The sequence below is a fragment of the Delphinapterus leucas genome, chromosome 17, assembly GCF_059928025.1.
Source record: "Delphinapterus leucas isolate spDelLeu-1000000601 "Yukka" chromosome 17, BTC_Dleu_Yukka2, whole genome shotgun sequence".
NCBI classification, from domain to species: Eukaryota; Metazoa; Chordata; class Mammalia; order Artiodactyla; family Monodontidae; genus Delphinapterus; species Delphinapterus leucas.
The window spans coordinates 68,848,149-68,874,767 of NC_143145.1; the positions used below are offsets into that span (position 1 = coordinate 68,848,149).

General features: G+C 43.3%; 1 protein-coding gene across 2 annotated transcripts; it reads right to left on the reverse strand.

Annotated features, from left to right (window-relative positions):
- Positions 1-348: 348 nt before the first annotated feature.
- Positions 349-26,619, reverse strand: RDH10 (retinol dehydrogenase 10). 2 transcript variants are annotated; one of them, XM_022595357.3, is made up of 6 exons: positions 26,226-26,619; positions 24,339-24,574; positions 3,988-4,086; positions 2,636-2,781; positions 707-838; positions 349-600 (listed from the first exon to the last, which is right to left on the reverse strand). In XM_022595357.3, exons 1-6 carry the CDS (start codon positions 26,512-26,514, stop codon positions 477-479), a joined length of 1,026 nt encoding a protein of 341 aa, XP_022451065.1. In that variant the 5' UTR covers positions 26,515-26,619; the 3' UTR covers positions 349-476. The 2 variants fall into 2 exon arrangements, with proteins under 2 accessions (XP_022451065.1, XP_089755160.1); XM_089899034.1 differs by lacking the exon at positions 3,988-4,086.

Below are 26,619 nucleotides of genomic sequence, written 5' to 3' on the forward strand. Positions count from 1 at the left end.
TGAAACTTCGAAAACATGAGAAAATATAGCACTATCAGTCCTTGATGCTGCAAGGGTGTCGACTGGCTAGAGATTAATTACAAGAATTAATAAACTCTATGGGAATTAAGAAAAACCACACACATGAAACACACTGTCGTTATCATCTCGAGACTCCCTGCTCATTCAGAAAAAATAATGGTAGCCTGGAGACATCACACAGCGCTTGTCTAAAAGATAAAACTGGTTTTAGGGTTCTGCCGGAAAAGGACCCCATTGGCAACAGCTTAAGCTCATTTACGCTGATCACATTTTCCAAGCACTCTAGTCGGTTAATTTACACTTTTTTTTTTAAAAAAGTTGATTTGAAAAAAAAAAAAAAAAAAAAAGTCAATGCGGATTTAAAATCCAGAGAGCATCAGTCATGCTGATGTGGGTCGGACTGAGATATCTTGATCGTCTTCTGGTAGAAATGATATTCCATACAAAAAAGATCCTTAGATTCCATTTTTTGCTTCGTTATTGTTTGTGGCTTGTTTTCTCTGAGCGATAAAAGGGTACATACACTTGTCCGCTCCTAGGAACCGATACATACACACAACTGCTTCGAAAGGGAGGATGCTGAAAAGGAAAAGTCACAGTTAGCCACCGTGAGGCGTGGTGTGTTCCTTACGTTACAGGGCGGACAGGGGAAGACCTGCCGAGGAGGGAGCCCCCTCACACTTACCTCTTCATGAAAGTCACGATGTACATGAGGCGGGGGGTGCAGATCATGGGCTGGTCCGTGAGGATGGCCTTCATAGCCTGCTTCACGCAGTAATCGGGCTTCAGAGGGGGCAGGAAAGGCTCAATTTCTTTCCTGAGAGTTACACATTCAAAAGACGAAATTAAGAATTAACACAAAATAGGGAAGACTGGAAATACACATCAAAACATGAAGGATGACGTTATCTGAGCAACAGGATTTGGAATTCGTTTTGTTTACTTTGTTGTGCTTTTTCTGTATTTTCTAAATTTTCCTACTATGAACACATTTTATTTGCATAGTCTGGAAAACAAGTTAAAAAAAAAAGCAGAATTGGTCTGCTTTTCTGTGAAGTGAGAAAGTCGTGTTTTCAAAATGCCTTGAAATGTATTTCAAATTACTTTTTTTTTTTCTTTCAATTGAAAAAGGAGAGGGTGTCTGGCATAACAGACAGTAAACCCAAACAAGATGCCAAACTTTTAAGTATTAAGTGTAGTTCAAATGATGGTGTGAAAACACCAACATAACCTTTCTGAGTGAAATATAAGTCAGCTGTGTGCTTTCCCGGGTGCCTGGAGAGGGAAAGCCGTGGCATTTTCTCCGGGGGTCTCTGAAATGAAGTGCACAGAGACATGCTACCTTCAGCTGAATTCATCCAGGCACCCACTGAAATAATATAATTTATTCTTTTGACTTTTCATCGTCCCCCCACCCAGCTCTGGACACCTGCTGTGATGCTAAACAGGATGCTAAACAGTCTAAGCTCCTCAGACCCGCAGTGTCCTAAGAGGCAAAAGGCAAAGCAACACACACCCCGCCCACACGCGGGAAAAGAGGCAGGGCTGAGTCCGTTCCTGGTCCAGACTCGGAGTCAGCCTGAAGTGGAAATGGCTCAAATCACCTCCACCTGTTCAGAGCGTGGCCAGGCTCAGGATGTGTCCAGATCGGCCCTGGCCCATGGGGAACTCGTTTGGTTCTCTCGCTTTGCCTGTCAAATTCGTCCAAGCAAAGATCTCACAGTCAGCATGTCTTTACAAGTGTCCTCTTGATGAGTCACGGCTTTGTTTACTCCGCTTAGCTCAAGTCAGATGTGACTTGACATGGCTATTCCCACGTGCCTCCTCCTTCCAAAGTGTGGTGGTATTTCATTTCATGTTTAGAAAATCTCAACATTTCTTCTCATTCTGTCAGAGTGAATCTAGCTACATACACACTCTGCAAAAAGGAAGTTCCCAAACCTGGGGTGTCTCATTCAAGGGTCTTTTTGGAAGAAAGACCACCCTCTTCTATGGCAGTGACATTGTTTCGTATCCAAACCAAAGTCGCATTGATGTACTAACATTAATATTAAAGAAAGAAAATCACTCCTAAAGAAGTAGCTTCTGGGCTTCCCTGGTGGCGCAGTGGTTGGGAGTCCGCCTGCCGATGCGGGGGACGCGGGTTCGTGCCCCGGTCCGGGGTGATCCCACGTGCCGTGTAGCGGCTGGGCCCGTGGGCTGTGGCCGCTGGGCCTGCGCGTGCGGGGCCTGTGCGTCTGGGGCCTGTGCTCCGCGGCGGGAGAGGCCGCAGCGCTGAGAGGTCCGCGTACCGCAAAAAAAAAAAAAAAAAAAAAAGTAGCTTCTAAGGCAAATCCTGAGTATTTGCTCCTTGAAGGTGCAGAGAAGCCGTTTCCTACTGATGCTCGTAGGCTACCTTCTGTGAGCTAATACCAGTCCTTGCTTACCAATCGTACACGCCTCAACTTTACAGACCTTGACCAACGAAAGCTACAAGTGAGCTGCCAAATGACAGATACTGAAGTGCGAGGCGGGTTACGGCTGGAGATCTGACTCATTCCACATATTCTCCCGAGATGGAAAGAGGATTTGTTAGAACCGCTTCTGGTCAGTATTAAGGCGGGTCCTTACTGACCTGATTCGGCAGCCCCTGAACATGCCAGTGTCTACAAGGTAAGGGCAAACCAGCGTGGTTTTAATTCCATCCTTCTCCGCAGCCTTTAACTCATGGCTCAGGGATTCATGAAAACCCACGACTCCAAATTTACTGGCGCAGTAATCCTGAGGCAGAGGGGAAAGAGCAGAAATCCTCAGTACATGTTCACATCCCTGACCAATCCCAAGCTGCCCTGGTCCCGTTACTCCGGTTACATGTTTGATATAAAAGGTTACAGGTGACTAAGCAAAGAAAAGGAGAGCATATTAAAAGACAGATATCTGATGTGGTTTGGTGCAGAAATAATATTTTCAAAGTAACAGCAGAAACAGATGAACACTTTCTGCCACATCAACGAAGTATCAGGTTACTTTGGGGAAGTTACCACAAAGGACTCTATGAAAGCTAACAAGCTGGAGTTAAAAATGGAGAGAGGCTCACTTTGAAGTGTCTGGAAAATTTACAAATGGTCTCTTGTTCAGTAAAGGAGACTGAAAAACCAGTTTGTTTAAATTAATGCCAGGAGAACAAAGGCGAGTTTAGCTGGGGTTATAAGCTGTTATGATCCAATTTTCTTTTTAGGGCCAAGTGAAAATGGAAATGATAACTCTACCTTGTAAAGTTAAACTAGAACTTAACCTAAGGACTCACGGTATAGAAAGAAAGTTCTTCTCCATTACCCAACTTTAAAATTAGGAGTTGAAATGTAGAATGTAGAAGCTGTCTCTTCTGCATCCTTTTGCATATTTGCATGGGATGATGTTTTCAGTTTTCCGCTACAGGCACCCATGGGACGAACAGCACACAGAGCAATATACATATACACGCTTTGTAACTTGAATTTGGTGAAGAACAGGGTCTGATTAAGCCCAGTTCTACAGACTTAGGATGCAGACACCTCACATCAGCCCTAACCATCTCATCTGATGAGCTAACACAAGACAGCTCGCTTTTGGCAAGTTGACCAAAACAGAATGTCAACCTTTGGCCTCATTTATCTGTTCCCTGTGGCACTGCCACTGCCCTCCAGTTTCATCCTGACCCTGTGCCTTCCCAGTATTGTCAAGCACAACTGCTAATGAAAATGGGGCCATACTGAGGACGGGCCCACCCACTTCTGCTGCTGCTTTGTCAAACTAGTATAAGTGACTTTATGGCAGAAGACGTAGAGCCACGTGGGTTGCTGGGGAGCATTCCACAAGCAGCACACAGGTAGCGTGCTTTCATGGCCTTTCAGGAACATGCGGGCAGCAGGTACCCTTCCTAGGACTTTGGTGTATTCTTCACGAGATAAACCGACTGAAAGAAGGACATGCTTTATAATGACAAACCTCAACTCCAGCAGTACTGAACAATCCCAGGGAACTTGCAACTGTCACAATATGACCATGATTAATCTCCAGCATGGTAGGAAGAAAAGCCTTAGTGGTCTGAAAGAAAAGGAGGATTCAAGCTTTAGAACTGACATTATGGGTTTCACCTAAAAAACAACAGCAACAAAAAACAAACAGGAACCCCACAAACCCAAGATCACGAAACAAAGTTTTACCCACATAATGTTACATTTCCCAATCTGTTTGAAAATATTTTACATTTATCAAAAAGAGAAGATCCTTTAGGCGTCTGGTTCACTCAGCACCGTATCATCGGCATGGCAGGCCTGTTATAAGCCGTGACCAACAAGACTGTAACACAAGAGCTTTCGGGGACAATGTCCAGAGATGAAAAGAAAGCCATTAGGAGAAGGCTCTTTATCACCTTTCAAGTGATAGTTATCTGCTAATCTAAACTACTCCCAGGTCAGAGATCTTTTCATGCTCTGACACTTCAGTGCAGCATCTCATGGTCTGTGAGGGACCTCCCGCTTACCCACGAATAGAAGCCTCGTGTAATGTTTACCTCATGGCTGTGTCTACACAGCAACAGACCCATGAATGAAGAGATATTCCAGAAGCATCTTCCAGCATCCAAGCTGTATTATCAAAGTATGCTCACAGGAGGTAAAGTATTTTAGGGGTAGAAAAAGGAGGATAAAGTACAGAATCATTTTAATGAAAAATGTGTCCTAACACTAACTCTGCTGTGACAATTTATAGCATTTGAACGGCCACACTCCACTGTGGGGTATACTGGGGGCTGACTTCCCCACGGAGGCAGGTGACTGGCCACTCAGGGGGCAGAGCACGTGGCAGAAGCTCCAGGGCAGTGGACCCAAAAAGCGCCATCGATTTCTCATTCACTGAACTTCTCTTTTCTCTCTAGCTTTCATGCCTTCCAGATGCAAGGTTGTATTTTTTTTTTTAATTACTTCAAATTGCTTAACATGATCCATTAACTACTCCACCAGGCTCCCAACAGTTTTATAACCTGCTTCTTAAAAGAAAGCAGCAAAGAGCAATCTGTCCACTGCTGAGTTATATCCCACTGCCAACACAGCTTCCCATGATTTATGAAGTTAAAGCAAACCCAAACACTGACCAGTGGACTTAAAGGAGAGTTGCATTCCCTTCTCAGAGGATTTCTCAGCTAAGAGATCGCTGAATTTTTGCATACATAGTTTATTTGTTTTGATAGCTTCTGCATGTACAAGATCAAACAGTCATTCCATTAATTTTGAAATTTTTCCATGTCCCAATCCATGATGCATTCAGTTGCCAGATGAATCTTTGTGAAATACCCCAAGGTCTTCCCCAGTCTGACTCCTGATCATCACATAACCCCCTGGTCCCCACTTATATCCATGTGTCTGGGCCTCCTCACTGCTGTTACCTGTGTCACGCTTATTCTCACCTGTAAGGTTTTACCCATGATCTCAACTCTTCTCTGACAATCTAGCCCGATGCCCTGCTATATAATTCAAAGTGTAATATTCATCACATATTTACACGGCCTCTCATGCTTTTCAAAGTGCTTTATGTTAATTATGTCACCAGAGTCTCTCAATAATTCTCTATCACAGGTAGTTATGGTATTAAGCCTTTATCTAATATTATCCTATTCACCTTGACTTTGTCCATATTTCTTTAAGACATATTATCAGTATCATTCACTGTAACATGTAATTATGTTCTGCGGTGCTTTGTTTTGTTTTGTCCTTTCAGTCTACAGCACTCGGAAACTTCAGGCTTTATAGCTTATATATGGGGACAGAATTTCAATATAGTAACATCACAAGGAAGCTTATCTATTCCAATCTAAACTACAAAACACATCCTTAAGTAATCAGGCCTATAAGTCTTATTTTAGATATCTGATTATAATTAATTGTTCCTCAATTAGCTAAAAGATATAAAATTTAGTCTTGACATTATCCAGAGACCACGTCTAAGTTTTAAAAGTTTGCTCTAGTCTTGAAAGAGAGGGATAGATTTAGTATGAAGGTCTTATTTTTAAGTTAAGTAAGCAGAAGGACTCAAGAGTACATCCTAAGAAATTACACACAGTACAGAATACCAGTAGCAATTTTCTACTTGGTTACCTGACAAATCCGAATCGCTGACCGTGCTCATTCCCAGCCTGTTTCCACGCTAACTCTACCCGGTGGCCAGGCCTGACTAGAAACCCAGACACCCAGTGGGCGGGCTCTAATGACTTCTCCATGTTCGTGTTCCACGTTGGTGCCTGCAGGTGTTAAATGACTAATCCAGATCCCCAGAACATATGAAGGTAGGTGACAGAAGATTACCAAATTCCTCACTGTTCTGATTTTATTTTTTTAAGCCTTCATTGAATTTGTTACAATATTGCTTCTGTTTTATGTTTTGGTCTTTTGGCTGCAAGGCACGTGGGATCTTAGCTCCCGGACCAGGGATCGAACCCGCACCCCCTGCATTGGAAGGCAAAGTCTCAACCACAGGACCTCCAGGGAAGTCCCTCCTCACTGTTTTTTTTTTTTTTTCTCCTCCTCACTGTTTTTAAGTTTAATTTCTTGCAAAGTTCTGAAACGGATTCATGTCCCCTCCTGACCTGGCAGAATTAGCTTATTCATTCAACAAGTATTTCCTGAACACCTACTACATGCAGGTCTTGTATTATGATCTGGCCAAGCGATGACAGGTAACATGGCAGCAGGTCTCATTCCTGTCTCTAAGCAGAATTTATCCTCACCAGCATCTAACTGTGTTACATCAGTACATCAAATATATAAGTTTTAGTTTATCCTTTACAAAAGCAGGGTGCTATAGCTACATATGCTAAAAACTGTGATTTGGGGGGCTTCCCTGGTGGCGCAGTGGTTGAGAGTCCGCCTGCCGATGCAGGGGACACGGGTTCGTGCCCCGGTCCGGGAGGATCCCACATGCCGCAGAGCGGCGGGGCCCGTGATCCATGGCCACTGAGCCTGCGCATCCGGAGCCTGTCCTCCACAATGGGAGAGGCCACAACAGTGAGAGGCCCGCATACCACAAAAAAACAAAAAACAAACAAACAAACAAACAAAAAACAAAAAAACCCTGTGATTTGGGCCTGCTTCCCTCCCTTCACCCCCCCACCAAAGTAGTTTGGAGGGACATTTAAGCTACTGGTTTTGCACTTAAAGGAAATAAGAAAAAAGAGAGAAACAAAAGAATCCAAATATAGCTATGTGACTAAAGTCTTTTCCAACTGTGGGTTGTAAATATATTTTTTAGGGAAATAGGCTTCACTTTAAGCTGCTAGTAAAGTGTGGCACAGGTCTGTCTGTTTTAGTATGAAGCTTTCTTTTAAGAGGAAGGGGTTGACTTTTTTAAAAAAAGGGCTGTGGCACGTCAACACTTCTTATAAAATCTGTGCCTCCTGCCTCATCCGGGACCTTCTGTAGAAACAAAATCCAGCGTGCCACTGTGCTTTCTACATGCCAAGACAAAGGCCTATGCTCTTTATTTAGAAAGGCTCACCACTTACACGTCTACTACTATAGTTATTACAACTACTAGCAACGTCGGAAACACCAGACAAGGTGCTGGGGAAACTGGGAGGGGAGGAAAGCCATCCAAGGGCCAGGAGGCCTTGGGACCCAGACTGGTTGTCTTCCAAAGCTGGTGGCCACCACTCAGCTCCTACTGGATGCCGGGTGAAGGCAAGCCTGGGGGAAGAGCGTTCATACCAGGGACACTCAGGTTTCCTTTTAAACCCGAGCTTGCAGGGCTCAGGCTGGAGCCTGATCCATGTGACTGAGCACTGAGGCTGTTAATCATTTCCTTTGCTGCCTGAGTGGAGGCGAGCAATTACCGCCCGGGCCTTCTTTCCACAACGAAACCCCTGCCTTGTGTCTGGGGCACATTACCAAATAAACTTTGATCAACACGAAGTCTAGTCCTTACGTTATGAGAAAAAGTGCTGTAAAAGTGCTGTAAATGGGTGGTGAGAAAGCATCACGCTCTCGGGAACTTTCCCGAGTAACCCGACGAGTTTTCTTTTCTGATTACTCTTGCCCTCAACAGTCTGGTGGGTGACATCTGAGCGAGCACAGCACAGTCTGTCCTTGACACCGTTTGACAGCACAAAGAAATCTGGCACTGTGTGATGAATTATTAATGTGCACAAATATTGTAGCACGTATGAAATGGGGACCAGCAAGAGGTGAAGTGCTAGTTGCCATGACACCAGTCAGTTCAAGCTCAGGTTCGTGATCTTTGTCTGAGACTCGTTAGAAGAACGAGCAAATCTGCGGCACACACCCAAATGGCTTGAGTGTAAATTCACGCACGTGCTGCCGACAGTGGACCTGAGAGGGGCAGCTCCGCCGGACACCGGGACCGTTGTGTTCTCTTACTGTAAGGACGAATTATCCAGATCGGGAGTTACCAGCTGGTAAAGGGATGGCTAAAGGAAGTACATTTGATCAGACACCAGAGTTAGCTGGTCCCAACAGTGGGTGGCAAGGTTAGCTAGATGTTTAGTCTAAGTCAGAGAACCGCACTCTGAGCTCTGTCCTCTTATTCAAATGTCTGAGACACAGGGGAGGACATCTAGATCGTCATGAGGAAAATGTGGTTGACTCTTGACCTGGGGGCGGGGGAGTCTCGGAGTCAGCAACCAATTTGTATGTTCAGTGAGACAATTTAGAATTGGAAGGGACCCAGGGATTATTTTATCTGCAAAAGAGAAAACTCTTTCAGTAATGGATCCTGGCTAAAAAGTATGATGATAGACCTTTGATTACCTGTGATTAATTTTATCACAAGACCATATCCAATACCATAAGCTGCCAAGCTGACAGGGTTGCTAAGTGACTAAAAAGAAAAAAAAGAAAGGAAGGAAGGAAGGAAGGAAGGAAGGAAGGAAGGAAGGAAGGAAGGAAGGAAGGGAGGAAGGGAGGAAGGGAGGAAGGAAGAGGATATTCAGACAGACACTGACATTCCTATGAAACATGCTTCACAAGTTTAATATCTCCATAGCTCCTTGGGGTTCCTCTTCAAAGCACTGGGCACTTTGAAAGATAACTGTAAAGGTCATATTTATAATATAAACAAGAACTTCTTAAACAGAAGTGTGGCTGGACACAGACATGACATGTCATATCTTGAGAAATCTTTGAATGTTAGGTTTACGCCAAATTAACTCCCAACAGTTCCAACCCTCCAGATCATTCTTGGTGCTCTTAATGACAGACTGCAATGCAGAGCCCGCAGCTGCACTGTCAGGACAAATTAACCTAAAGTTAAACAAAAGAGAACGTGAAGAAATGTGGTATCTGGCAAAGGCCGGCTTTTGAAATTTCAAGTCTGACGACATTTTAAAGGTATAGGTAAAACACTCAGAATGTTTTCCATATTTGCAAGCTATTCAAGGATAATGGATACTAAGGGGAAAGCAAAGTTAATTCCTCACAGTTAGGAAAAGGCCTCAAACTCTATTTTTGGGCATTGGCATGACTGTCCTGTGGTCAATTCAAGAAAAGGTATCTTTTCAAAAGAATCATCTTGAAGTGTTTCTCTCATTTGAATGTCCAAGAAACAGAAAACTTTCATTTCTAAAGGGGACCAAAAATCATATTACAATGGGAAAAGGCTTAACACCATGAGCACATGTACAGTACAGTTTTCTGATGTATTTATGTTTAAGGATTTTCAGAATCTCCAAGTAGCAGCAATATATATGATCTGGAAAAAATACGATCAAGACTCCATTGAACAAAGAACGTCTAACTGGACATCCCTATGGTACCCCTCCAAATGGTTCAGCGACTCTCCTTGGTGTTTTGCTGTTTCCGCCTGCTGCTGTGAGAGTAGCTTATCTTTGTCGGAATCACAGAGGAACATACTGCTTATTTACAAGGCTAAAATGACATCTGGTGGCACTCTTCTATGAAAATTCAGTCACTTCTCCTGGAAAACGATGATTCAAGAGTACAAACTACTGAAGGTGCTGAAAATACAGGGAACTGGGCTTAAAAGGCTATTTAATAGGGTTAATCATTAGTGTGCTCAAAGATTAAAGAAAGGGTGACATACTCCCAAGCTAATCTGGGAAAGGCACCTATGGCTAAGTATTCTTAATCCAGTAGATTTACAGGTATCTGCTTAATCAACGTACTGAGCACCAAACTCTAGAAACTTCACTTTGACCACAGAAAGTGTACCTTGAAATTTTTCATTACAAAACTGTCTTCAACTAGGAAGTAAAACCCAAATCTGTATTTGTTAGCAATAAACTGACTTTAAATACTTTAGTTGCAGTTGACAGCACAAATTCTGAAATTCATGTAATTCGATGACGGCTTTTTTTTTTTTTTTTCTTTCCTATTTGGGTGTGTTTGTAGAGACAAGAAAGGTCTCCAGACAAATTGTGCAACAGAGCCCCAAGATACTGAAACCTGCAACGACTCTCAGACTTAACAAAATGTTCATGAAAATCTCTACATGCTTGACACAAAATGTTCTCTCTTTAGCTATAAGGAAGAATTTGTCATAAACATCAAATTCATATCAATGTTACATCTACTGTCCTTTTTGTTATTTTGAGGCCACAGGGATTGGTTTAACATTTAGAGGCATCAGCAGTTAATGCTTAACGCACATGCGCGAGTATACTCCTACAGTTGCCCTGCAACCAAGAAGCTAATAAAAGAGCGAGGCTTTTCAAATGAACACCTAGATGATGACACCATTAGTTATTCAGCAAAAATAAATGCTTCATTACCTTGCCTTCCCACTGTTAAAACATGGGATGAATCTACCCCAAGGCAGCAACTCAGATATCAACACTCCCTGACACTTCGGAGTTCCCTGTGCAGAAATACCAGAAAGGAGGGGACTTAAAACTCAATCTGTCTGGAAAGTACACTGGCCTTTAGAATCCAGAAACCACATGGTCCTGACTGTCAATCACTTAACCTTCCTTGTTACTTGACCTCTCTTGGCTTAACTCATTTGTGAGACAAAAAGGAGATCTCCAAGGTTTCTTAGCTCAAAAATGTTACGACGGCTTATATCCGATAATTCGTTCTTTCTTACCACGTGTTCGATACACAAGTCGGAACACAGAAGTATTAGTTGCCTAAGACTTTCATAAATGACTCAATAAAGTATCAACTCCATTAGTGCAGTTCCCAGCATCTGGTGAGCAGTAAATATCTATTCATTCAACATTTATATGTTGTCATGGCTGTGCCTTTTAAAATAATGCAATGTGAATCCATGCCTCTTACATGTTAAAAAAAACTACAATCATCGTTTTTCTGTCTTTTACTTGAGTCCATGGAAGCTCAATGTTTTAAAAGGAACGATGACTGCTGCACACTGGTTCTGAAAGGCTGCTTTCCCTGACCCTCCCCCGGCTGAGTCCTAGATGATCAGAGGAGTGTTCCCCAAGCCCCTGACCTGATTTAGTAACTCTTTACAGAATAGTGAAAATAGCCCACAAAATTGCAGCCAAATAGTCTGCTAAACAACAGGTTGTCATTAATCCCTCTGCTTTGCCCCAAACTCAAATCACATCGCGGAAACTGTAATGAAAACAGACCTTCCACAGGGCAGAGGCTTCGGTTCTGCTCGAGTGACTGGCAACTACTTCCATGAGGCATAACCACGTGCATGTGAGCTCAGCCACTGCTTAGGCCATCTGAAGCGGCAGGACCCAGCCCGCGCCCAACCCAAAGGCCACAGCCCAGCAAGGCCCCCGTGATCCCCTTCCGTCACCCTTCGTATTTCATCTGTGCAAAGGGTTCAAATTCTTCTCTACTTTCCAGGGTGCTTACTGTGGAGGCTTTATAGAAAATTAAATCTTTACCTGAACTCCAGATACATAAAATCAAGAGGTTACTCCTGAAAACTGACTTTATTCTTAGGCATGCACTATAACTTAGAACTTACTGTGTAAGGGGGTCTACGAGATACCTGGATTGTGCTAGGCGTTGTTAAAAAAACAAAACAAACAAACAAAAACTTTGCAAACCTCTTAAAGACACTTAAGGATTGTAAAAAGCCACCTTTTCTAGAAATCAGTTCTCAAACTATGCTACACATTGGAATTATCTGGGGGAGGTGCTCCTTCTGAAGCCCAGGCATACCCGGGAGGGAATCTGGCCGGGGAAGGCGACACTCCCCAGGTGACTTGACTATGCAGCCACGTTTGAGAGCCAGTGTTCTAGAAGAGAGCATCTCAGCCTCAGCCCCATGGACATTTTGTGCTGGGTAATTTTACATTGTGGGGACTGTCCTGTGCGTTGTACAGTGTTTAGCAGCATCCCCGGACTCTACCCACTAGATGCCAGAAATAACCACACTAGTTCTGACAAGGGGAAATGTCTTCAGATGTGGCCAAATGCCCCTGAGGGGAAAAGAAGCCCATGAGAACCACTCTTTAGAAGGAACGTGAACATTAGCAAATCAAGTTCCATATAGTCCCGTGATGATTTTTTCTAAGCTCTAAGTCTCATATTGTAATGACATTTTCTAGCTTTGCAAGACATTCTAGGCTTATAAAAATTTCACATCTTAAATATGGACTCAAAAGCCCATTGTAGTTTACACGCCAATACCTTCAAACCACCACTCTACCACTAAATTCAGAAATACCATTGAAGGGAGATAATGCTGACAATCTGCAGGGGCTAGGAGCAGAGAAGCAGGGTGCACAAGAGGCAAGGTCTCTGCCCTCCTGCAACTTATTTCCAGACAGCTGGTTGGTCCTGGGCAGGAAGAACATCTCTCTTCAGTGCATAGCCTTGACTCTGTACCATGATGTTTATGGCTTTGGAAACTCCATCCTGGGCACAGCAACCAAGGGGGATAGTGAGCAAGAGAGCACCTGGGCTCCTCCTTTAACAATGGCCTGGAACCCAAATAAAAAACCAAAAACAACACCTAGACAAGGCAGACCCTAGAGTGCATGGTCTAGTATTTTCCTAGTCTACAAAATCCCTAAAGGGCTAATTAGCTCAGGGAATAAAATAATAATACAAAAAAAAAGCAGAGAATATTGAGAAAGTGGGAAGGGAAATACGTGCTCAAGAGCCATTTCTCCTCAAACTTTGATGTGCACAAGAATTACCTGGGATCTGAATCAAATGCAGACTCTGATCCAGTAGGTCTGGGAGAGGAGAGGGCCTGAGAGCTTGCTTTTCTAACATGCAGCCTGATGGGGGTGATGCTGTTGCTGCCATTCTGGACCACAGGCTGAGCCTAAGGTTGTAGCCTGAGCCAGGTCATGTCTACTCTAAACCTCAAGTGGCTTCAGATCAATTTCTCCTAGAAATTCAGCAAGTAAAGGCAGACTAATTTCTCTGCCCTCTATCCTACCTGTGTTCTCTGAACCACAGTATTTATTAGGGGTTGAGAGGCCCCATTCTCCACTTCCCACATCCTTTCCCCAGTAATGTTTATCAGACAAATGCCAGTTCAAATCGATGCCAAGATCCCTGGGAGCTTTGTATGGGCAACTATGGGAGTTTACAGACTGACTGTATGTATATTTGCCTTGGATCCATTTTTAGCACTAGCAAGCCCCTCTGCTGTGGTTTGAATGTTTGTGTCCCTCCAAAATTCATGTTGAAACCTAATGCCCAATGTGATGTTGTTAGGTCAGGAGGGTGGAGCCCTCATGAGTGGGATAAGTGCCCTTATAAAAGAGACCCCAGAGAGATCCCTCACCCCCTTCCACCGCATGAGGTTACAGCAAAGACGGCTGTCTACAAACCAGGGAGTGGGTCCTCACCAGACACCACATCTCCCGGAGCCTTGACCTTCGACTTTCAGCCTCCAGAATTGTGAGCAATAAATTCCTGTAGTTTATAAGCCACTCAGTCCATGGTAATCTGCTAGAGCTGCCCAAATGGACTAAGACACCCCTGACCCCATTAGAACAAGCTCTCAAAAAGAGACCTAGAAGATTTCAAAATCCTTCCCCCTTACTCACAGAGGCTTTGAGGGCTTAGCTTTCAGGACACGGAATTTAGACCCTTTTAGCCTCAGCATTTATTTACCTTTTAAATTTTCCACATTTACCTTTCTGAAGCTTTCACGCTTTGGTAAGCCTGTGAGAAAACCCTACCTAGGAAAAAGTTACCCCTTTAAAAGTCAGATACTTGGGCCACAAGTTTGGACACCATCAGCTGGCCAAAACTGCACAATTTTGAGAATCCATGATTAGCATTTCCAAAGCAAATCTCGTGCAGTTACCTGGAATTCTGCTCTCAAAAGAATATTATGTAACAGAATAAAGGTTTTATATTTTCCAGGAGATAAGCTTAAAACAAACAAAAGCCTAAACTAAAACCACACTGTTATTGCCATTTCAGTTCCAAGTATTTATAGAACTTTGTTCAGCCAGTCTTTGTAGAAGAGCCCTTTTTATTCATTACTTTTTATGTCTGTCCTGTCAATGTTGACATGCAAACTAGGAAGAGAAGGAAGCTGAGTGACCAAGGATACACCACACTCTTGTCAATGAAGTAACCATCTCAGACACAGACCATGGAAAATTACAGAAAAGGGACAGAAGAACACATGAATTGGGCTTTGGTAATAAAATTCTAGTGTGGTATTGGGTCTTTAGAATTTTACATGTTTGTCTAGTTTATGGAGCAAACTTTCCGGGGATATTAAGCTAGGATTAATTAGTCATTGCTAAACTAACCGTGCTAATAAAAAAAAAAAAAAATCAACATTTGAAGGTGGATTCTTACATTATACCACAGGGCACAAGCATAAGTGACTCCTAGGAGAATCTACCAGGAGCTTTGAACATGTAGCCCAGATAAGTATTTTTAGAGCTTCTAAACTAAGTCCTAGGCTGAGGGTCTGGGTCCTAGCTTCTTCCTTCCCCAGTGGTGACCTTAGGCAAGTCCCATAACCTCTCTCGGTTTGTTTCCTCATCCATAAAAATGGGGATATTGTCTCTACTTAATTCAGAGTTGCTATGAGGAGCAAATGAGAGAAAAGTGTTTATGAAAGGGCTCTGTAAAATTTAAGTGCTATGTAAAAGTAGAGTAAATGTACCCAAGGCTAATTAAGCATATATTTATAGGCTATTTGGGTGAGAAGTGCTATCTATTTTTGGTTATGTCGTTTCTTCAAGTTCCTGCAATTCCTGGTTCTTACTATGTATGGCTCGCAAGCCTCCCTGCCCTCCACGTAGTGTCAGACCACACTTCCGGCAAAAACCCAGGACCTGACCACTAGAAGCAGCCTCACACACACAGGGCTAACAGCCGCTTCAGCTGCCTGCCCCCTTCCTCCGGAATCCTGGGAGATGCTGGGAAACAACCGACACTTTCCAGTAACACCACTTCTCGAATCCTTTTCTTTAGTTCTACTGGGGTCAGAAAATCAACGCTTAAAAATACAAGTTACACTGCTTGACGGAGAAGAGTCCAGCAAATGCAAAAATACTAAAAGTTAGTACAGAACTATTTAAAAATAATTTATTACACCTGATGTTTTTCTTTCCCAAGAGATTGTAGAACTATCCCCATTTTAAAAAAATCCTTGAGAAATCAGCAGGGGGCAGTATGTTAATTACAATTTGCAGGTGGGAAAAAAATTCAGGCTTTGAATTTTAAGTTGCACTTGTCCTCAAAATACCCATGTGCTTACATAAGTTACACCACAAATATTTTCCCAGTTACACTGATTTGGAAGTGTTATTTTGAGCCCCATTGTTTAGAATAACACTAAGAAGCTGAACCGTGTTAATATTCAGAAATTCCAGTACTAAGCCATTTGAAGGAAAGGCAAGAAATTCACATTTTTGTGCAAGCAGCAAATGAGAAACACTGTGGTTTCCCCAAACCCCCCAAACGCCAATGTTCACGATGTTAACACCGTTGTCACCTTTCACACATCTTTGCGCGATCTTTGAAAGTTTCACAGACCAAGTCACGTTGTGTTTCCGAATGTGAATTCACTGTAAGTGGCTTGTCAGTTGGGCTCATTTGACAGCACTCAAGGTTGCAGCAGTAATTGCCCTTCCCTGTTAAATATTCTAGCAGCACTTGCTGCGGTGTTGAAAGTTTTATCATCATTATGAGAGGATATTCTTTTTTTTTTCCCTGTGGCTCACTTAATTTTAGCTTCACAGCATTTAGGAAAATGGTCCCTGACAGGTGTGAACTTGAGTTTTGAGGGAATTGACAAATAAAGTAAAAAAGAAAGAAACTCAAGAACGGGCCATGCTGGGTAAGAGCAAGTAAGAGATGTTGGCATCCTTCTGTTGGAAGGCATGCCTGCCAGTGCTGTGATGGTATAAGCCTGCGTAAACCCAGAGGTCCAGGTGACGGGAAGCGGCTGGCCAAGTGCGTCAGGGTAAACGAGATTAGGTCCTAAGGCCGTACTCTGACAACCTGTACTCTAAACAATGGTGTCTGAACAGGGTTAGGTCACAATACAGGGAGGTTCTCTAAGGCGGCCCTATTACGGGGCCCAGCTGTATGCTTTACCTGTCTACCATATATTTTCAAAGAATGAATTAAAAGACTCCATCCTCCAAGTTATTTTCTGGTTATGCTTACAAGGGGTCTCCGCCTAAAAGGAGTTTTTAGCTCAGTTAATAGAACTATAAGAAGGGGTTAGTTCTTTGAATAGCTAACTACTGATAGTAACTTCTGAGATAAGAAATCAACTAATTAAACCAAGAGAGATTCACACATTTTAATCTGATTCCTAGAGTAACAGGCTCAAAACATTGGATTTAACCCATTCAGTTGAGGCAGGGAATAGGTCCCTATTTCTTAAGGACTATCAGTTTGTCATACTCCAAAGATCAACGACAAAAGGCCCTTTATCTTGGGACAATTACTGGCTGTGTGCGGAAGGAAATAAGATACAAATCCACCCTGCCAGCACACCCCCTAGTGGAATTTCAGCATAGTACAACTTGGGGGTCCAAAACCATCCCGGGGATTTAGGACTTCACACAGGCTCAAGTGCACTTTTCCAAGTGCAGTGTCTGTAGCTGCGCCAAGGTCAGGAGCCTCCTTCCCTGAGCGCTCCAACACAAGCTAGCAAATCGCACACGTCCTCTCTGCATCCAGCCACGCAGGCAGACAGCGGGGTTAGACAGAGGCAAGTTGCCTACTTATCTTAATTGAAATAGGCTTTAATTTTAGTTTCTGAAAGAACTAGAACAGAAATTTTAGATAAATCTGCTATTAATATTCCTCAACTCAAGAAAAAAACTTAAATAAAAAGGGGTTTCCTACTTTAAAAAAATCATTCCACCTTCCCAGTGAGGTTATTAAACTGCTTGGAAAGTGTTTTCTGATTGTCACATCTTAGGCATGTTCAAGTTACTCAAGTCAATTCACTAGAATTTGCCAAAGATCTTGAAAAATCTGAAAACTGGTTAGGGTAAAAACAAACGTAAAGAAAAAGAATAAGTTGAGAATGTGAGCAGTTAAGCATTTAACCATAGGGTCCGTAGCCCTCCTCGGGGCCGCAGTGACCCGATCACGCATCGGATCCAGTGGCTGAGGGCTCTGCCGGGCATTCTCCACTCAGTCTTTCTGAAAAAGCTCTTCCAGCAGTGTTAGCCTTAGCGCAGGTTAACGGATGCTTCCACTTTGACATGCCGTATAGATTAATTTCTACCTGGGCAGATACTGGATAAAGCCCTGGATGTAGAAATAATGAAGGAGAAAAGAATACCAAGTTTGCTTCCAGGAATCAAGATAAACAGCACATAATCAAACAAGAGAGGCCCATTCCCTGAACCAGGAACTTGACACTATTCTACAGGGACTGCCCCCTTAATATATAAAGACACTATGAAGTCAACATGAAAAGATTTTGAATGTATTCGTTTTTCTTTCTCAGGAGTAGTGATACATTTTGTCTGAACTATTCAGCTTTTGTCTCCCAGTAAGACAGGACCCAAATGGCAGAAGAGCTGAGTGTGCCGGGCCCCTTCAGGCCCAGCGTGGTGTCCAGCCTGGCTGGTGTTTACACTCTACCAGGGGGTGTAATAGGTGATGAGCTTGGAAGGCAGGTGGAAAGCAGCGTTGGAAGGCCTAAGCTGCCATGCTCACAAGCCTGGACTTCACGCTGTGAACAATATGGTCACACAGGGCTTGGGGTAGGTTCTAGTCAGCATCATCTTTAAGCAGGCATATAACAAACTCAAATCTGCTTAGATCACCCTGGGTTGGAGAGCAAAGGCTGGAAACGGGAGAGAAGTTCAGAGATTCTTTGTAGAGACCAGGCAAGAGGTGAAAGAAGCACGAAGGAGGATGCGGGAATGGAAAGGAGGGGATCAAAGTACATGATAGCAACAGATCAGTCAGGATTTGGTGACCCATGAATGTGTGCGGGATGGAGAATTAAAGACACTGATGATGTTTCCAAGCCTGGTACTGGCCACACCAGGGAGTTCAAGAAGGGGCGAAGAGGAATTCGTTCAGTTTTGAGGCTTGCTGGTTTTAGGGAATGCGTGGAAGAGCTGAGACAGTTGTATGAACTTGGGAACTCTTAGAAATCACAGTTGAAGCCACCGAAGTAAACAAATTACTCAACTAGAGGTGCACAATGAGAAGAGGTCTGCGCATGCCGTACTAAACAGCCATCGTATCTCGGAGGTAGGGAGGCTAAGAGGATTGGGAAGACAGGAAGAGAAGCAGGAGAAAGGGGGCTTATCATGGAAGCTAGAGCACCAGCGTTTCAAAGAGATGGTCAACAGGCTCACGTTCTGTAGAAAGGTCACGTCACACATTAGATTTGGCCATTAAGCAAGCCCCTGCTATTTTTTCATATGACACTGGTTACTTAGCAATATTTTCTAACCAACTCAGATAACCAGACACAGATTACAACATTTATCAAAGGTGTTGGGAAGATTTTTATAGGATGGTTCCCTGCTCACACCAGTTATGTAAAGTGACAGTTTATCATGTCATAGATGTTTATTTCTAGTAGCCCTAGATTTGGGTCCAGCATGTAATATATCAAATATAGAAACTTAAAGCTCAGTGAGCATGTGATCTTATTTTACGTTAGGAAAGAAGGCTGTGAAATGACCCTGATAGGTATAGAGCTCCAAGTATCCACGCAGTTGCTATCTAAAGAGATGTTTTACTCGGTTTTTAACTGTGACCGTGAGAATTAATAAGATAAAGTATGCTGACCCTATGTCAATTTACAGTTTGGTTCAAGACATAAAAAGTTTATTTCTGAAGCTCAAACATTTGATTTTTATGCATGTGAATTCATTTAATAACAAAAGCCAGCTCTAGTACAGACTTGAAAATACACCATGAATTTCAAGTTTTTAGTAGGGAAAACAATACTCTATAGAATTCTTAATATTATGCTTCGGAGGAGGAAGCATCAGTCAAATAATTTTATAAGAATAGAAATGTTTTTTTTTTTTTAAATTCTAAATCTAAGAAGCCTTGACCACAACTAGATTTCTCTAACCAGAGAACAGAGGAATATAGTATTTGAGATTAAAAACCAGTAAATCACATAAGAACTTAAACATTAATGATTAGGGACCATTCATGAGATATTAGGTACAACCATAGCACTAATGTCTTTAAGTGCTACATTACTCAGATCTAGCTGGTGGGCTTTTACTTTTCCTGGATGGATTTTAACTAAATAGACTTTAGACACTTGGATATAGATAAATGCCTAATTCAGTAATTAGTATTTTAAAACTGTGAAACCTTTTAAGTTAAGTGGTCTATTAATTAACTACCAATTATCTTGTCTGGCTATCATATCAATAGAAGTAAATTACCGACTAGCGATTTGACAGATTTAGTCCTTTACCATGCAAAACTTCTTCAGAACATAAAAGGCCTGGAGTTAAATGCTTTTGCTTCCCCCTTTTGGTTAATCGGGGATCAATTTGCTGCTCTCGTATAAATGTCAAGTGCAGCTCTTTGGTCAAAAAGGATCTACAGATAAACTTTGTCTTAGAAATGGCAAGCAATGATTTTTTTTAAGATTCCTCTTAAAAAATAACAAATGAAGCAATACTTAATGTTTTGGGGGAAACATGTGTTTGCAGTTGCTATATGGAGGCCAACTCTCCATATTTCAAAGGATACTAGAGAGGTATTTTCAAGCTTTTGCATCTCACCCAGATACAGAGAGAACCTGAGTGGATTGTTTCTGTGACTTATGCCAAAATTCAAGTGCACTATATTGTACACATCCTCACGTTCTTGTCCTAACTGTGAATGCTGCACAACAGATTATGCTGATTAGAACCTACCTCAAATCTATCACTTCTTGACTGGTGACCAAGAGAAGGTTCCTAGGAGAGCTGCTGGTGATAGGAGAACACTGGATGATAAAGTAACACAGCAGACTGGGGGCTGTGCAGAATAATGCCAAGTACTGCAAAAGCTTCTAATGTGTATGCAAATAGGTTCGAGGTTAAGAAGCAAGGAAAGAACTGCAGCAGGAATCCTCTCCTTGAGGCTCGGCCACTGGCAAATATGAATGACTGCCATATAGTCAAATTGAGCTGATTCAAATTGGTCTATCAGCACCAGCCTTCTCAAAGTCGCTAGCCTCGCACCAATGAGCAGAGTCAATATACTATCGTAAAAAACAAGCTTACAGGTAGGGCAGGGAGAATGGAAAAGTTGTGGAGGAAAACAAAAGGAGACAGACACAATAACGAATGTGAGACAGCCTCACTTTGAGATCCTGTCTATCTTATGCAACATAAGGCTTACCCCTTTGAAACTTCAGAAGCCAGACCCATGTGAGCATTCTCTGAATAGGTTACCTTCTAAATATTTAAGCAGAAGCTTAGCCTATACTATCAAACATTTACTGAGTGACTAGGAGTAGAGTTTTGTTCCTGGCAGGGGAAAACAAACAGACGGCCATAACAAACTGCCTACAGACAGCTTGCCATCTACTTGGGGATCTCAGGGCACAACGAATCAAAAGTTACACCAAAGAGCACATACTATGCACAAAGGATGGGGGAGACAAACACTGCGAGAGATCAAGGGAAAGAAGAGGCAAGTCATTTAACGGCAGCTTCGTCAGAAAACAACGGGTTGCACAAGATGGTCTCTAAGGATCCCCGTGGCTCTGATAAGCAAAAATGCCAGAAAAGGGCTGGAGTGGGGATGGAGGTTATATGAAGAACTTGAGCCAGGCCTCAAAAGATATGCGGAGCGGAGAAGTGGGCCTTCCAGGCTGGGGGAGTGGCACGAGGCATGGTTCAAAGGAGGAGCCCCCATAGCTCTTCAGTGAACGTCCGCATGGTTTCTAGTTCACTGCCTATGACTTTACCTCTGGGTCAGGATCAACACTCTCTTTATTATGTTATGAACACAGACACCAACTGCTACTTAAAAGGCTGGTTAAAGATGATCTGTTCAAATGATGAACAAGTCTTTGCTCAGCTGATCCACTCTTTAAAATGTATGGGGCAACTTCTTTTCCCCACCCAGATGCAGTAAAAAGACATGCTGGTTATTTTTTCTGGAAGGGAAAAAGCACATGCCAATACATCTGGGAACAGTTACCATGAACATTTTCACCTAAGGGGACTACTGGAAGGGAAGCTGAATTCAGGTGGTAACTTGTACCACTTAAACCCCGCCCCTCAAAACACACAAAATAAATCACTATAAAATTATAGTAAGTCTTCTTTTAAATTTTGGTTGCTAGAGCTCTTCTTAAAAGGTCTGTAAGTCTTGGCAAGAAGCCAGAAATTCCAACCCTAAAATGAATTTTTTGACTCAATTTAGAAAATAAATTCTTAAGTTTAGATGCTTAGGGGAAAAACAGCTGGAGAATTCAGGAGCCTCCCATATTTTAATATGAAGTGACGTCATTACTGTCAAAGCTTCCAAGAACTCCCTAAATTGATGTTAAGAGACGTTAAGCAACATCTCTAAGCAAAGTAAGGACTCTGAGAAGGTGGTATGTTCCTCCTTGGTATAGAGATTCAGGTCCACAGTAGTGTTTTTCGTTGGAAATTTGATTTAATTTTCTACTTAGAAGTATATCAACTGATGTGCATTTTCAAACCGAAAGCAATGGATTTTCTATGCTTAATACACTCTGATTAGCTCTCTTTTTATAGGATGTCTAGCAAAAAGAAGCTTCTTTTCTCTTACAAGTACCTAACTGCTTGTAAGAGCAATTGTATGGAGTTTGTATGGAGTTTCTTTAAAAATCTCGTTATGTTTGGGACTTCCCTGGTGGCACAGTGGTTAAGAATCCACCTGCCAATGCAGGGGACACAGGTTTGATCCCTGGTCCAGGAAGATCCCACATGCTGAGGAGCAACTAGGCCCGTGTGCCACAACTACTGAGTTTGCACTCTAGAGCCCACGAGCCACAACTACTGAGCCCACGTGCCACAACTACTGAAGCCCACGCACCTAGAGCCCGCACTCCGCAACAAGAGAAGCAACCACGATAAGAAGCCCACACACCGCAACAAAGAGGGTAGCCCGCCGCTCGCCTCAACTAGAGAAAGCCCGCTCGCAGCAACGAAGACCTAACGCAGCCAAAAATAAATTAAAAAAAAAAAATCTTGTTATGTTTGAAATTGTACAATTCAGCAAAATATTCATGCAGAGAAGGTAGGCAAGATGGTTAAACTTCAGAGTATTTTGTGTAGGTAAAAGTTCGTATTTTGGAAACCATACATCATCTCAGTCAAAGGTTATTGGAAAAAAACAATCCTGGTGTTGGTGGTTCATAACTAGCTGACCGACGGCTGGATATCTGTTTAAGGATGACAACCTGACTGAAATCAGCTGGAGTTTCTCTGGCAGCCTCATCCTTACCAGGCTTTAAATATGAAAACTACAGTCTACTTGCAATTTATGTGCATCTTTTATTTCAAGTGGTGGCTGTTTGTTTTACTCAGAATTTTAAACACACAAGATTCTTGATACACTGTATTGCCAAGTTTATTCTGTTGTGCTGGCTTTTACTCACCTGATCCACTCCTTTGTCACTTGCCGCCTGTTCCTGCGGACCCCACGGCAGCAAGGACTTATATTCAGTTCCCCACCCCCGGTGCACACACACACAAGCACACTCAAAGCCCTCCAAACTGTATTTGGTAACCTCCTATGCGCTTAAAACATAGATATGAGTTAGCTCATGTCATTTAAATGTTCATTTCTAGAGCTTTGGAAATGAATTAAATAAAGCTCATGTTTAAAAATACAACATTAAAATAAGCTTCTTCCAGGGGCAGAGAAACGGTTTAATGTTCAAGGAGCAACATTTGAATAAGTACTTCTATAGCTAGATTAAGTTTTTAAAACAGTTGCTAAAAAATTAATGAGGTTTAATGTGACCTATTTAGGAGAAACAGTTCTTTGTTGTGTTCTGTTAGAAGGCTAAGCCGCCTATGGGAGAGAAAAAAAAAGAAAAACAACAAACCTATTTCCTTACCCTTTCTTTATTGGATCCTACCTGCCTACAAAAGAAAAGGGGAAATACTATGGGGGAAGAAAAGCAGAAAGCGGGTCAAGAGTGTACAGTTATAGGGGAGAACTTCACACCTACCATTACTGAAGATAAATTTAGTTGCAAAACTGGGGTTAGTTTTGCCCCCAGAGCAGAAGGCCCTCCCCTCTCATCTATTTAGATGATGTAATAGCTCTGATGATTAGAAGCCGACATGGTGCATGTCCCCGGTTTGCCAGGTCTCACAACACCCCTGCCCTCTACATAGGGACTCTGTGGTCCTATCAGGGTGACTTCTGTTCTCCGAAGAGACGCATCCCCTAAGCTGAGAAAGTGCTGAGATATACCCCAACAGGACAATGTCACAGACCCTGGGGACAGTCAATGGATGGTAAAGCAACTGCCAGGGTGGCCTGGCCACTCCCATGGGACCACAAATGCTGGTCTCAGAATCTCTGGCACTTTCTAAAATGTGGCTGAGCAGTAATTTGGAAGCCTAAACTCTGACTTTAGGAATTCATAAGAACAACCAAAGTTTTACAAACTCAACAGAAAGTAAAATAAACAAACCCAGGGTTTTATGCTCCCTCTTGTTATTTTTATGGCAATCTTCCAAACTAGTTCAAAATGTTCAGTCCTCTACTCTCTCCAGAAATACTGAATTGGAGGGGGAAAAAAAAAAGAGAACAACGATTTAATAGTAACCGGCATACATTGTAATTCACCGGGGGAGGAGTGAAGTGGAAGTAAGCTTTGTGGTGAAAGAGTGCAGGTGGCTTTCAGGCTGGTCTCGAAGTCTCGCTCCCTCCCAGCCTTCCTGCTGAGTAGGGCCCGGTAATAAAAACAAGCATGTTTATATTTACCCAGAAGTGTGCGTGGCAATTGACCATCATGGTTCTCTCAATGAGCTCATCAGGACATTCCAGAAGGTGATGCCCAGAGACCACGCCAGCATTATTGACCAGGACTGAGACCTCGCCAACCTCCTTGCGGACCCTCTCCGCTGTCAGGTAGACATTCTCTCTCTTTCCCACATCACAGGTGTAGGTAAAAACCTGCAGGTTACAGTGGGGCAGAATTTCTTCCTCACCATTCCCAGCTGTCCTCAGAAGTCCAGATGAAGAAAAAAAAATGGAACAGAGAAGGGATTGGGGGGGTGCAAAACATGAGTCACGTGGCCATCAGTAGGACAAAGATCACACAAAACAAAAATCACTACAGTGAGCTTCAAATTTCTAACACCGTAAGCCTTGCCAATGACGGAGCTTACAGCTGCCTTCCTCCCCCAAAAGTCTTTGGGAATTACAGCAATTTACTGGATAACTCTGCTTAGGGGAAAATCATGTAATTGTGACAAGCCCAATACAAGTCAGACCTCATGGGATCGGCTTCCCGGAGCTAAAGACACCTGGAATGAACTGATCTCAGCCCAGAGAGTAACACCCCCTCCTCCCAAACACATGCACTACACACTCCTCTTTTTGGGGGAACAGTGGCCAGAAACAGCTCTTACTCTTTAGTATGTGCACCCTCAAAATGGAAACTCATCTCAAGGTTCACAAATCAAAATTGTAATTAATGATCTGAATTCATCCAAAGCCAAGAAATCAACCAAGTTTCTGATAAAAAAGTGGGACTCACACTGGTTTGGTCTAACTGGAGTAGCTGAACTCCCCAAAGAAGCATTCTTATATAAACCAAGTTTACAGGTAAATATGCAATTTTACCATATAAGAACTCAATTTAAAAACCAAAAAAACCTTCCCTGGAAAACAACGACTGTTCCCTTTTAGGTTTGGGCAGGGAGCACAAAAATCTCTATTTGCTACCCTCTTACCAATGGTGAAAACATACTAGTTTTGACCTTCGATTTTCTGACCTAAAAGGCAAGTGCCAATAATTTTGGTGACAAATGATCAATATGGGGGAGGGGTGGTGCCCAAGTTAATCTTCCAGATATAGTTCAGTGTTTTCCCTGGAAACGAAAAAATTGTCAAAAAAGCAAGAGCCATTACCAAATCTCCCAGACCCAAACTTATGGTCAGTTACGGTCTCCGCTTTGGCTTAAAAAAAAAAAAAATCTCAGATTCAGGTTAGTTAATAAATATCCAGAAATGCAGATTTCCTAAGGTTATCAAAAACATGGAATGAATTTTACAATAGGGCTTGAATCCTTCAAGCGTTTTCCCTTAAAAGAGGAGGTTACCTTTCAATCAGGCTGAGTATGTAACTAAAGTACTGACTTGTCTCTGGTGAAACAATGTTAATTATTTTCCCGTGGCTAAAGTTATAGTGAAATCATCAATGCTGCCCTAGTCTCAGCGGTTCAGACCGCAGTAACACATACACATGCATCAGTAGAGTCTGAGAACAACTTCCCAAAGACACTAGTTTCCCGTTCGCAAACGAGACTGAGACGTTTCTTTAGGATTCAAACCGGTGGTAACAAGTTCCCTCGCCTTCCTTAGCCTCCGAGGGCTTGGGAAACCCCACAGCCGTGCTCCAAGGGACAGGACCTCCGTTAAGACAAGGCTTTGGCGCACTTTCTCCCTTCTAATACAGAGGTGATCGTGTTCCTTTATTAGGGGACAAATTCTACTCGCAGAGGACCGGGCTGGGGTGGGGGTGAGGGGTTCTCTTCCTCGAGAGCAGGGTTGACCGTGACAGTGGGGTTTCGGGGCCCTCCAGGGTAGGGCGCGGGGGTGGGAAGAGGCTTGACCCAACAATGCTCGGGTGCAGGTCCCAGTTACCTTGCAGCGCCGCGGCGTCCGCCGCCTCCAGGTCGCGGTAGATGTGGCGCACCATGCCCGCCGTCTCCTCGTTGCTCTGAGTGTTGATGTCCCAGAGCACCAGCAGGGCCCGGCGCCGGGCGAACTCGAGCGCGAAGAGGCGGCCCAGGCCGCTGCCGGCGCCCGTAATGAGGCACACCTGGCCAGCCACGCTCTTTTCCTTGGGCCGCACCAGCCAGCGCGCCGCGGCCAGCACGAACGCCCAGAGCACTTTAAAAGTGACCACGAAGAACTCCACCACGATGTTCATCGCGACGTCCGGGGCCCCGCACGAGCCCAGCGCCCGCGTCCGCGCCCACCCCGCGCCCCGCAGCCCCCGAGATGCCCGGGGGCGCTTGTCAGAGCTGCTGGGACC

Coding starts and splice junctions, on each gene's coding strand:
- RDH10 (XM_022595357.3), bottom strand. CDS start 26,514: ATGAACATCGTGGTGGAGTTCTTCGTGGTCACTTTTAAAGTGCTCTGG. Junction 4,087..24,338: donor ATTGCCACGCACACTTCTGG/GTAAATATAAAC, acceptor CTTTTCTTTCAG/ACCACTAAGGCTTTTCTTCC. Junction 839..2,635: donor TTCAGGGGCTGCCGAATCAG/GTCAGTAAGGAC, acceptor TGTAACTCTCAG/GAAAGAAATTGAGCCTTTCC.